Raw genomic sequence first — 13,038 nt, forward strand, 5'->3', positions numbered from 1 at the left:
TTTCCCAATGCCCACACTAATGTGGCATTTTAGGCAGTTTACAGCTGCCTAAAATTCCAGCTTCAGGGAATTTGAACATCTCTGTCTTCCTGGGGTACCTGCAATCTCTTCCCCATCCCCACTCTCCCCACACATCTATACGTAGAGAAGCCAAAGGCAGACAAAAGACCAAGGAGTGAATAGGGTCAGCAGCATCCTCAAGCCTGTGGAGCCCATTAAATGTAGCTCATCAGTACTTCTCTTCAGAGTTGGGAGATAGGGGTAGCAGTGAGTTACTGGAGAATCCTAACTACATGATCACAATTGGGAACACATTATGAAAAAGGCCATGTGCTGGTGTTGGCGTTGCAGAACTAGCAGAGTGGGGTCTTGTAGAGAAGCAGATGCTGAAGTGTGTTAGTGCTGTCAGCTATGACTGCTGGAGGACCTGGTAGGTATGGGGTACACAACATGATTGTGTTTGCTCTTCATGCAGCACTGTCACTGCTAAACCCGTGACATCATTCTCTGTACTATTAGTCTGTGCCACCACTAATACTTGTTTATGTACCTGCCTGACCCCATGCTACAATGGGTGTTGCTGGCTGCTACCTAGCTTTTGTACTTGGTCATTTTTCTTGGATGTGGAACTCCTACCGAAAGGCTAACCTATAGGCTAGGGTCATACAACTGTTTTCATTTCTGCTCTGAACCATGTAAGTCATGGTTCTTGAGGTCTGATTAGATGTGGTTGGCACCTATCGCTTGTGACATGTCACTGGAAGAGCTACTGTCTCATGCTGTTACACTGAGCTGTTGGCTTCATGTGGGTGGTGGGTTGGGAGATTAGGTAAGGGAGTATAGGTTTTGACCCCATTCAGGAGGCCATTGCCAGACCTGCAGGGCTTAGTGATGGTGGCAACTAAGTTGGAATGAGTGCTTGGGTGACATCAGGTGTTGAGGAAACATTGGCAGTGACAGGTTATTTTTATTTTGGTTTGAGACAGGATCTTGCTATGCAGTTGTGGCTGGCCTCAATTTCATGGCAGCCCTGCCTTTCAGTTGCTAGGATAACAGGAATGTACCGCTGTGCCTGGCAAGGTGTTCTGTATGGCTGTGCTCATTATGGGCTCCTTTATGTTGTGCTGTCTGGGCTTCTGCAGCTGCAGGTTTGGCACAGTGTTGGTGTGGCCATGGCTTTGCCTGGTACCTGTCTATGATAGCTGTCCTGCATTATGTCTCCAGCTCACCTGGCCTTCCACATGCACACTAGGGTAAGGTGGAGGCCTCAAGATACAGGACCTGTGGCTCTGGACAGAACCTGGCAAGGTGGTCATTATGGGAGAGCTACATGTAAACTCAGACATGACCTTTGGTCATTATGGGATGTCAGCATAAAGCAGGATATGGTTTTCTCAATCTTCTGCCCATCCTTGAAGATCCAGATCATCAAGGCTTCCAAAAGCCTCAACTCCAGTTGTGCATGTGGGAATTTCTTCAACGTTCTACCAACCGTGGCTGACTTTCTCACTTTCCACATGAACAACAACTTGTGTGTTTTGTCTTAGCAAATCTTGGAAGTCAGAAGCCCATGGAGAACTCCAAGCACTATAGCCACTACTAGGATTACCCCATCTCTGTTTTACAGTGTCCCTACCTCAGAAGTCCCTCCCTGTGGAGGAATTTGTTTGTGGGTTGTGTGGTTTGTTTGCCTGTGTGTGTGATATTTACCTGTTCTGAAATGGTTAAGTGTGGCACTATATTTTACAGTTTTTATTAGGGACCAGGCTGGCCTTGAACTCACAGAGATTGATTGCCTCACCCTGAATGCAGGGATTAAAGGCCTATGTCAACACACATGCAAATTTATTTTATTGTATGGGTGTTTGTATTAGTTTATATGGGTACCAACCACTTGTGTGGTACCAGAGGGGGCCAAAAGAGGGTGTTGGATCCCCTGGAACTGGAGTTACAGTTCATTGTGAGCCATCATGTGGGTGCTGGGAACTAAACCCCGATCTTTTCCAAGACCACTGAGTGCTATTAATTGAATTTAGATATATAAAAGTGTGTGTGTGTTGCACACACGCATGTACTTGCGCACATGTGCAGTACTCTGAGTCAGTTCTCTCCTGCTACTATGTGTGATGATGTAAGGATCTAGAACCCAGCTTGTCAGGCTTATGCACAGATGTCTTTACATGCTGAGTCACTCACTAACCCTTTGTGCTTTGAGACAGGACTCCCTATGTTGTCCAGGATAGCCTCTAAATTTGAACTGGGGAAGTCCAATGTACTGGACTTGGCACAAGATTTCTCTTAAAAAAAAAAAAAAAAAGAGTATCTTTTATTTTATTTTTTAAAGATCTATTTATTATGTATACAATGTTCTGCCTGCATGTATGCCTCCACATCAGAAGAAGGCACCAGATATTATAGACAGTTATGAGGCACCATGTGGTTGCCAGACCTCTGGAAGTGTGGCCAGTGCTCTTAGCCTCTCAGTCATCACTCCAGCCTGAGTATCTTTTATTGTTAATGATACTTTTTCATTAAAAATTTTATTTTACAGCTAGGTGGTGGTGGCACATGCCTTTAATTCTAGCACTTGAGAGGCAGAGGCAGGTGACTCTCTGAGCTTGGAGACAAGTTTGGTCTACACAGTGAGTTCCAGGACAGCCAGGCTACAAAGAATCCCTGTGTCAAAACCCAAAACATTTTTTTGTGTGTGGGTGTTTTGCTTATATGTGTGTGTGTGTGTGGTGCAAGTGCCTAGTATCTGAGGAGGTCAGAGGGCATTAGATCCCCTGCAAGTGGCAATACATGTATTTCAACCACTTTGTGGGTGCTAGGAATTGAACCCAGTTCCATGTTGCTCTGGAAGAGCAGCCAGTACTTTTTTTTTTTTTTTTTTTTTTTTTTTTGGTTTTTTTCGAGACAGGGTTTCTCTGTGTAGTCCTGGCTATCCTGGAACTCACTCTAGTCCAGGCTGGCCTCGAACTCAGAAATCCGCCTGCGTCTGCCTCCTGAGTGCTGGGATTAAAGGCGTGCACCACCACCGCCCGATGCAGCCAGTACTCCTAAATGCTCAGCTCTCTCCAGCTCCCAAAATATCTTTTATCTATTCCTTGACAATTTCAGATGCGTAAACAATGTATCTTTTTGTTTTCTTCTTTTTTTGAGACAGAGTCTCATTATGTAGCCCTGATGGCCTTGAACTTGCAGGGAATTCATTTGTTTCTGCCTCTGGAATTAAAGGCTTAAACTAAGTCTCTCCCAGCAACAATGTATCCCACTCCAGAACACCTGCCTCTTACTAGTCCCTGAAACCTCACCAGGTTTGTTTTGGTTACCCGCTTGGTCCAATCAGTGCTGCCTGTGGCATGTTGATGCATCTTGTTCGCATGAGATTTTAAAGAAATCACAGAACTTCCTAGCCTTTTCTTTCCTTTCTCTTTTCTGTGCCCCAGTATGCACCTAAAAAGTACCAGGTTTATGTGATCTCTAGATAGGCCATTTTATACATTTTCTGCAGTGATCTGGACCAGGATGTTCAGGGAATTCATTTATGTTGCCATGACAACTATAAAGTTGTGACGTTGAAAACGCGACCGGAACTCACTTTTGCTTTCCGACAACAGGAATAGGCTTGGATTCTTAGGGCTGAGGGAAAAGAGGCCGTGCTTGAGTCAATCTGCAGCTTTGTTGCTAAACACTTTTCCTTTCCACGCCCGAGGCAAATTTTCTAAAGTCGCATGGACCCAACCCTGCCAACTCCTTAAAACTGGGAAGGCGGAAGCTAACTGCCCGGAAAAGCCGGTTGGGCCGCTCTCTGGCTCATAAATGGTGTGCACTAGTTGGCGGGCCCCGCCCCCTTTCACTGAGGAAGGCCACCATTGGTTTTCTTCAAGGCTTCGTATTCTTATTGGTCAATGAGCAAAGGTCGTTGTGCAGATGGGGCCCAAAGTTTCTTTTGGTTTCCGGTGTCCCTGCTATGGCTACTCCAGATTCGCTGGCGCTGTTCACCGGCCTTGGCCTTAGCGAAAACAAGGCCCGAGAGACCCTGAAGAACGCGGCTCTGAGCACTCAGCTGCGCGAGGCGGCGACCCAGGTGCGAGTTCCTTTCCTCTTGGCCTTAGTTGCCTGCTGTGCTCCAGAGCAACGTGGAACTGGGTCCAGATCTTGATTTACTCCGGGTGTCCCGCTCTTGCCTTGTGGGAAGAGGAAAAGACTGTAGAGTGATTCATCTTATCTCACTGGGAATGGGTCTTTTTCCCTGCTCCCCCGCCCCCGACTCCAGGCGCAGCAGACTCTGGGCGCTACCATCGACAAGGCTACTGGGACCCTACTATATGGCTTGGCCTCCCGACTCAGGGATACTCGGCGTCTTTCTTTCCTTGTGAGCTACATAGCCAATAAGAAGATCCACACTGAGCTCCAGCTGAGCGGTGAGACCCCTTCCTGTAATACTTGTTCACCTTCGATCCCTCCCTTAGCTAAGACTCCTGTTTGCTTTTCCTGTCAAGTTCCCCAGTTGCTTTCTGTACATCAGGTCTGGACAGGCACTGGGGCATGGAGGGAGAGACCTCTGGTATGGATCAGAGAGTCACCACATTGAGAAGCCTGCTTCAGAACACGTGCTTTTCTTTTCTATGGCCTCAGGGCTTCTTTCCAATGGTGCCACGGCCAAACCTCTTAGGCATCTAAGTAACCAAAATAGTTACCTTTTTCATGGTACTAAGGCTCTAACTATCCACTTCTTGGAGCTGACTTGTCCAGTTAATCGCCTTGCCTTTTTCAGCTGCTCTTGAATATGTTCGGAGTCATCCCCTGGATCCCATTGATACCAAGGACTTCGAGCAGGAATGTGGTGTGGGTGTGGTGGTGACACCAGAGCAGATTGAGGAAGCGGTAGGTCCTTTCCTCCAGGCATCAGATACCTTCTAGTTCCCCTGCCCCTGCAAAAGAGTAGTGTAGCTTCTTTATACAGACCCAGAGTGAGAGTGTTGGTCTCAAGAATGTTTCTGAAGAGGGATTCATGAACCATATGGTTTGACTTTCTGCAGGTGGAGGCCACCATAAATAAGCATCATTTCCAGCTCCTGGCGGAACGGTACCGCTTCAACATGGGGCTGCTAATGGGTGAGTAGCATCTGGGGCGGGGAGTTACTTGTGGGTTCATTCTGCTTGTTCCTTCTATTCTGGGCATATAAGAAAAGTGAGATGGGAGGACGAGCAAGGAATACCTTCCTTTTTTTGTTGTTTTTGTTTGTTTGTTTTTTTGTTTGTTTGTTTGTTTGTTTTTGCTTTTTTGTTTTTCAAGACAGTGTTTCTCTGTATAGCCCTGGCTGTCCTAGAACTCACTCTGTAGACCAGACTGGCCTCGAACTCAGAAATCCGCCTGCCTCTGCCTCCCAAGTGCTGGGATTAAAGGCGTGCGCCACCACTGCCGGCAAGGAACACCTTCCTAGTGTTCTGACTGGTCCCAGGTTCTGACCCCTGTGTCAGCCAGGCCTTCCTTGAGGAGGGAAAGAAGTCCCCCTTTTCCCTCCTTGCAGCTTCTTGTATCCATACTCTTAGGAGAGGCTCGGGCTGCGCTCAGATGGGCAGATGGCAAAATGATCAAGCACGAAGTGGATATGCAGGTGGGTACCTCCCTAAGATGAATCTAGATGGATAAAGGGAAAGAGATCCTGTCCTTACTCTGACGGAGAAAGTAGAGCACAGTGTGGAGGGGCAGCACCTGACTTGTGAGGGTGAATCACTTTATTGTGAAGCTGTTTCCTCTTCTCACAAATGCATAATGCGGCTTTTTTTGCTATGCTGGCAAGGAATCACAAAAGCATGTGACTGAGGTAGATCGTTGAACATGATGCTGGGCCCACTTGTTCTCTGGGCCCAGGGTAAGTCCTCAGAAAGGAAAAAGCATTCAAGACCAGTAGAACCATGTGAAGAAGCCAGCTGGGCAGAGACAGATGGATCTCTATGAGTTCTAACCTGGTCTACATAGTGAGTTCCAGACCAGCCAAGGCTACCTAGTAAAATCCCATGCCAAACAGCAAAACGTAATGAGAGATAGCAGGATGGGGTGGATAGACTGGCTGGCAGAAAGGTCAAGAAGCCCTTGGTTGCAGAGGACTCCATCAAGAGGTTCTAGAGAGAGGACACCCTTGTGTCTGGTATCTGTCTGCTCAGGTCCTCCACCTTCTGGGACCCAAGATGGAAGCTGATCTGGAGAAGAAGCCCAAGGTAAGGCTAGGAATTGCCCAAGATAACGTGGGTATGAAGTAGAGAGAGACTTACAGTTGGAGAAGGGAGTGTCTGAACAAGAATGATGCAATTTCTATGCTTTTCTTAGGTGGCAAAGGCACGACTGGAAGAAACAGACCAGAAGTCAGCAAAAGATGCAGTGGAGAACGGTGAGAAGCCCAAGGTTCCTGTTATATTCAGCTCCAGACTTCTGCACCATCTATCTGAAGGACCGTACATACAGGCTTCTCAGGCCCTCCCTGTATTCTCAAGACTTGGATTCTGCAGTTTCCTTTATCCCCTTTGCTTAGAGACCTGAGAAGTTTGGCTCTGTAGCTTTTGTCTCTGGGAATTGGAGAAGAGGGGTCACCTCATATCTGGTTTTAGGATATAAGTAGCAGCCATGGATGTTTTCCTGAGTGGGTATGGTATCTAGAAGATAAGAGCTGAGCAGTGGTGGCCCACACCTTTAGTCCCAGTACTTGGGAGACAGAGACAGGCAGATGTTAGGTTTTGTAGCCAGCCTGGTCTCCAGAGTGAGTTCCAGGACAGCCAGGGCTACACAGAGAAACCCTGTCTTGAAAAATCAAGAAGAAAAGCACAAAACAGAAGACAAGGTTCTTGATCTTTTTTTCCCTGAAGGTGACATGGCTGGCCAGACCCTGTCTCTAATGGAGCAGCTCCGGGGGGAGGCCCTTAAGTTTCATAAACCAGGTAAGGTGGGGGGACCTTGAAACTCTGTGGTGGGCTGATGGTTACTATTACAGCCAGGCCTGTAGAGTCAGGATCCTTGGCTGACAGCCTGGTCATTAGCTTTGTTTTGATCCTGACAGGTGAGAACTACAAGGCACCAGGCTATGTGACCACGCCACATACCATGGATCTGCTGAAACAGCACCTGGAGATCACTGGGGGACAGGTGTGTAGGGATGTGGCCAGGAAGACACTTGTTTGAGTGCCTAGGCTGCCTCATCTCATCCATTTTCATGGCCTCCCTCAGAAGGGCATCTGTTTTTGTAGGGTGATCTGAGCTCTGGTCTCCTTTACTTAGGTACGTACCCGGTTCCCCCCAGAGCCCAATGGAATTCTGCATATTGGACATGCAAAAGCCATCAATTTTAACTTTGGTTATGCCAAGGTAAGCATGTGTCTAGGTCCCTGGTAAGTAATATTGTCATTATCTATTCCCATAACTGCATTCCAGAAAGGTAGATTTCTGTCTTGCCGTTTGTAGCTGATGACAGAGGCCATAGAGGAAAACTACATGTAAAAGTTATCGCCAGGAAATACTGGGTTTATGGGAAAACACTGAAATGGTTCTTTAGATCGGGTCTCACTGTATAGTCCTGATGGCGTTAAATTGTAGCAATCACGTGCCTGTGCTTCCCAAGTGCTGGGATTAGAGGTGTGCACCCCTATGCCCCATGGAAGATGCATTTCTTGAATTCCTTTTGTTAGTTTTTCAATTTATTTTTTTGGCAGTCATCAAAAGAAAACATTAATTAAAAGAAATATTCTTAGGGGGCTGAAAAGGTGGCTCAGTGGTTAAGACCAATTGTTGCTCTTGCAGAGAACTTGGTTCAGTTCCCATCACCCACATGGTGGTTTATAACTGTCCATACTCCAGTTTTGGGGGATGTTTTCTTCTGATATTCTGACCTCTGACGGCACCAGGCACACACATGAGCACATACATGCAGGCAAAACACTCACATAAATAAATCTAAAAAGAAAAAATGGTGCATGTGTGTTTGAGTGTACAAGCACTCATGCACACTCATGCTTTTGAATATATGTGGATGTCAAAGACGGACTTTGGGGCGTTGATTCTTTCCATCCTAGACTGAGGATCAAACTCAGGTCTTTAGGTTTGCACGGCATCTACTTTTATCTGGTGAGCTAGCTCATTGGCTGCTTTTTTACGTTTTGATAAACTCGAGCTCTGAGAATGTGAGGCTGACAGATGTGGTCCTCTCTTAGGCCAACAATGGTATCTGTTTTCTGCGCTTTGATGACACCAACCCTGAGAAGGAAGAAGCAAAATTCTTCACGGCTATTTATGACATGGTGACTTGGCTGGGTATGGATGGGTTGAGCCCTGCTCAGGGCTGGTAGGGAGTGGACCTGTTTTGTGGGCCATGGCTTTGCCAGTTAGTGTATTTTGCTGGCTGTTCATACTGTCTCTGTCACTCCAGGTTATACACCTTACAAAGTGACATATGCTTCTGACAATTTTGACCAGCTGTATGCCTGGGCCATGGAACTCATCCGAAGGTAAGGTTAGGCCCATAATCTTGTGTCTGGTCAGTTGACCAGGTCATGGGCCACCTGCACATTCATATCCCTTCTTTACAGGGGTCAAGCTTATGTGTGTCACCAGAGAGTGGACGAGCTCAAAGGTCATAACCCTTTACCTTCACCATGGAGGGACCGGCCTATTGAGGAATCACTGCTGCTCTTTGAGGTGGGCTCCCAGAAGAGCACCTTGGTTTGGGTAGGCCAGTGTGCAAGGGATGAGATGCACCTGGATTTAGAGATAGCCTGAGCTTTTGTTCTCTTCAGGCAATGCGCAAGGGCAAATTTGCAGAGGGCGAGGCCACACTTCGAATGAAGTTGGTGATGGAAGATGGCAAGATGGACCCTGTGGCCTATCGAGTCAAGTACACGCCACACCATCGCACAGGGGACAAATGGTACACGTTGGCATGGGGAGGGGTGGTGAGGTAGTGGGGCTGTGGCTTAGGGCAGAGGGACTGGTTGGTGGAATCTACTGCTTATGTTCTTCAGGTGCATCTACCCCACCTACGACTATACACACTGTCTCTGTGACTCCATCGAGCACATCACCCACTCATTGTGTACCAAGGAGTTCCAGGCTCGGTGAGGAGACTGAGGTCATGTAGTGGGTAGAGCTAGGGGATTCTTTATCTGTTTTGTGTGTGTGTGTGTGTGTGTGTACGTGTGTATACACACACACAAGTGGTGGTGTGGGTGCCACAGCGTATGTTGAGATCAGAGTACAACTTGTGGAAATTAGCTTTCTCCTTCCAGCATGTAGGCTCCAGGCATCCAATTTGATTCTCCAGAGAATCAAACTGAACCCTCTTGCTGGCCTCTAGTGCTTTTTCTGTGGTCTCTTTCTGACCCCACAGATGGCCAGTTCTAAGCCATTTTTTCCATCCTAGACGGTCTTCCTACTTTTGGTTATGTAATGCGCTGGATGTCTATTGCCCTGTTCAGTGGGAATATGGCCGCCTCAATTTGCACTATGCTGTTGTCTCAAAGCGGAAGATTCTCCAGCTTGTAGCAGCTGGTGCTGTTCGGTAGGTGTGGCCACCGGGTTCGCCAGAGGTTGTAGCTCTAGTGGCATGTGCTGTTAAAGGTTTTCTGACTCTCCTCTTACCTACAGGGACTGGGATGATCCACGGCTCTTCACACTTACTGCCCTACGACGACGGGGTTTTCCACCGGAGGCTATCAACAACTTCTGTGCTCGGGTATAATTCAGTAGGCTTAGTGGGTGAAAGCAGGCTGAGTGTGGTGATTTGTACTTAGTGGCTTTGACTGATGAGTTTTCCTGACAGGTGGGGGTCACAGTGGCACAGACCACAATGGAACCTCATCTTCTGGAAGCCTGTGTGCGTGATGTGCTGAATGACACAGCCCCACGTGCCATGGCTGTGCTAGAGCCACTACAAGTTGTCATCATCAACTTTCCTGCTCCCAAGGTGGGCCTACCTCAGTGTGTGTGTGTGTGTGTGTGTGTGTGTGTGTGTGTGTGTAAATGCCTAGTATCTGGGATGACACATCTGTCTCCTGCTACAGCCCTTGGACATCCGAGTGCCAAACTTCCCAGCTGATGAGACCAAGGGCTTCCACCAGGTTCCTTTTGCTTCCACTGTCTTCATTGAGAGAACTGACTTTAAGGAGGTAAATGGGTTTACTGCTATGTCTGTTGTTAATAGCCATCTTCCTGCTTTACACGAGCTGATCCCTGACAAACATGGGGTTGGGAGAAGCCTTGTTCTTGGATGATGTTTGCAGCTTCAGTATCTTCTGTGCTTCTTTTCTTTAGGAGCCAGAACCAGGCTATAAGCGCCTAGCTAGGGGCCAGCCTGTGGGCCTGAGACATACTGGTTACATCATCGAACTGCAGAATGTTGTCAGGGTAAGAGACAGCCGCAGTCTTTCTATATGATGCCTGCTAGGGTCAAGGTTGTGTGTAGCCAGCTGTGCTCGTGTTGGTCCCTGATCTGACTCCATCTCCTCGCTTCTAGGGCTCCGGTGGCTGTGTGGAATGCTTGGAGGTGACCTGTAGGCGAGCTGATGCTGGAGAGAAGCCCAAGGCCTTCATTCACTGGGTGTCACAGCCTCTGGTGTGTGAAATTCGCCTCTATGATCGACTGTGAGTGGACATAACTGGAATTGGGACCGTCACAAGATGGGAATTGCATGCTGTGGCTATCCAGCTAGGGCCTGATGTTCTCTCTGGCTACAGATTCCAGCATAAGAACCCTGAAGACCCTGTCGAAGTGCCTGGTGGCTTCCTAAGTGACCTGAACCCGGTAGGCTCATGGAATGAGGTGAAGGTGGTGGGCTTCTGAGCTGGATAGCCACTTGGATTCTCTGTCTGCAGGCATCGCTACAAGTGGTAAAAGGAGCGTTAGTGGACTGCTCTGTGGCTTTGGCAAAGCCCTTTGACAAGTTCCAGTTTGAGCGCCTTGGGTACTTCTCTGTGGATCCAGACAGCCATCAAGGACAGGTACTTAATTTTACCCACCTACACCTTCACCATTCTGCAGTACTAATGGTGGCAGTGGTTCACCGTGATAAACACTGTCCCTACCTTCCTTTAGTGGTCTCCAGATAAGGAGGGAGGGGCTTCATGTGTTACTTTTCAGTTAAGTCCAAGCACAAAATATTATAGGGCTCTAACTTTTTTTTTTAAGATTTATTTTGTTAGTACATTGTTGCTGTCTTCATGCACACCACAAGAGGGCATCAAATCTCACTACAGATGGTTGTGAGCCACAATGTGGTTGTTAGGAATTGAACTCAGGGCCTCTTTCAACCTCTGAGCCATCTCTCCAGCCCCGACCCTAACTTTTTTACTCTTCAAAGTAGCAGACATGCTTAGAGTTTGTCATAATCCTCATGATCTTTCTTTTACTGCTTTTCAGCTTGTCTTCAATCGAACTGTCACACTAAAGGAAGACCCAGGCAAAGTATGAATTGAATCCATGTGGCCCTACCTCATCCTGGAGGCTGGGGGTGCCCTCACCACCCCACACTCCGTTTCAATAAACAATAACTCAATCCCCTGGAGTCTCATGTTATTTGCCTTTCTAGTATCTGTGGATCCTGGAGACATGTTTTGTAAGCTGGCAATGGTGGTTCTCATAAGTCTTCTGGAAGAGTGGGCTTCCCCAGAAGAGGCAGTCACAAAATCACTACTGGACTTCTTGGTTCTCAAAGGCAGGTTCATGGCTGGAATTAGATCAGCACTTACTATGATAAACCTGAGAGCCCCAGAGACCCTGTTCCACAGTTATCAGCCCTATGGGGGGATCTAGTTTTGTGTCTCTGTGGCTAGGCAGATCAAGAGACACATGATCCCCAGTGTCTTACTATTTAAGCACAGTGAGATAAAGCATAAATGCTGCTGTGGCCTTTCAAGCTTGGGGACCCCAGAAAACTCCTTGGATGCTTTTGTAGTGCTGAGATGAGATTCCTGACCATGGTGGCCCTTAGGTTGGACCCTGTCTCAGAAATTGACTTCTGAGGAGTTTGAAGATGAGAGTTTACTAGGGCAGGAACAAGTGCGGAAGGCACAAAGGTCTACCTCAGGGTGAAGGCTCTCTGGGTTGCTGTGAGCTGCTGGTGAGGCAGTAGGTGAGCGCCTGCAGCTTTAAAGCCTTCCACATTTTCCCTGTATACAAACACTAGGCTACCCAAGGCCCGCTTTAAGGTGGACCTGACTGTGGTTAAACTGATCTCAGATGATGGCTGATGGTGGGTGTTCCTGAAGCTGTTCTCTCTAGTACTTCGACACCCCGAGCGATTCCCGGGTGCGGTACAGTTGTTAAAGCTGGGCCCAGTTTAGGGGTTTGGGAGGGGGCCACCTTAACCACGAGGCCGAGCTAGGCCCGGCCCCGCCTCGCGTGGAGCTGTGCAACTAGAGGAGGTGCCAGCGGGACACCGTAGGTGGGTTCAAGAAGCACGCTTCCAAACGGAGGACAGAGACAAAATATCCCCGAGATACTGAACCCCAGGCCTAGGCTCCGCCCCGCATGGAGGGGTGCCCATGGGCGTGGCGCTCCTTCCCACAACGAGGGGTGCGCTCTCAGCGCCAACAGTCTCCTCGGTCTGAAGCGTTCCCTTTAAGTCTGAGCGGCAGCTCTCGCGGGATCCGACGCTTCGATTCTCGCGAGAGAGGCCTTCGGCTCCCATTGGCCGTAAGGGTTGAATGTAAGATGGCGCCCAGGGAGCTGTGAGGAGAAAATCCTGTCGGTCTTGGAGCTGCGGCGGCAGAACCGAGGCCCCGGGCGGTGAAGCGGGGCCGGCGGGTAGAGCGGAGGCAGCGGCGGCGGTGGCGTCGCCGGGTGAGGGCTCTGGTGAGGGCGGGAATGCAGCGAGGCTGTGGGTCTGGGGCAGCAGGCCCACCCCACACAACGGCGGGCGGGGGCGGGCGGGCCGCTGCCGCTGGGCCTAGGCGACCTCCGGGCGGCTTCGGAACGGAGAACGTCCCTCGGCTCGCGTGCCTCCGCCCCGCGGGTGGGGGAGGGGCGGGCCTGAGGTTTAGGTGGGCGC

At 48.9% G+C, this 13,038-nt stretch overlaps 2 protein-coding genes across 6 annotated transcripts in view; both read left to right on the top strand.

Annotated features, from left to right (window-relative positions):
• Positions 1-3,612: 3,612 nt before the first annotated feature.
• On the top strand, positions 3,613-11,544 carry Qars1 (glutaminyl-tRNA synthetase 1). The gene is made up of 24 exons (XM_034525069.2): positions 3,613-4,090; positions 4,280-4,427; positions 4,781-4,890; positions 5,046-5,121; positions 5,560-5,624; positions 6,175-6,228; positions 6,338-6,398; positions 6,871-6,942; positions 7,062-7,147; positions 7,280-7,366; positions 8,209-8,308; positions 8,424-8,502; positions 8,584-8,692; positions 8,791-8,921; positions 9,016-9,108; positions 9,414-9,551; positions 9,638-9,725; positions 9,813-9,956; positions 10,054-10,158; positions 10,304-10,396; positions 10,506-10,633; positions 10,727-10,793; positions 10,865-10,990; positions 11,409-11,544. The coding sequence occupies exons 1-24, from the start codon at positions 3,974-3,976 to the stop codon at positions 11,457-11,459; spliced, it is 2,328 nt and encodes a 775-aa protein (XP_034380960.1). The 5' UTR covers positions 3,613-3,973; the 3' UTR covers positions 11,460-11,544.
• Positions 11,545-12,689: 1,145 nt separating this feature from the next.
• The window catches only part of Qrich1 (glutamine rich 1), a 37,693-nt gene continuing 37,344 nt past the window's right edge, over positions 12,690-13,038 (top strand). For 2 of the 5 annotated variants that reach the window (XM_034525073.2, XM_076917830.1), the window contains exon 1: positions 12,690-12,830. The gene's annotated coding sequence lies outside the window, so the exon portion shown is untranslated. Of the gene's footprint in view, positions 12,843-13,038 lie in introns of all 5 variants that reach the window. The other 3 variants (XM_076917833.1, XM_034525072.2, XM_076917834.1) reach the window with 2 other exon arrangements.

This window comes from Arvicanthis niloticus, chromosome 21 (assembly GCF_011762505.2).
Source record: "Arvicanthis niloticus isolate mArvNil1 chromosome 21, mArvNil1.pat.X, whole genome shotgun sequence".
Lineage (NCBI taxonomy): Eukaryota > Metazoa > Chordata > Mammalia > Rodentia > Muridae > Arvicanthis > Arvicanthis niloticus.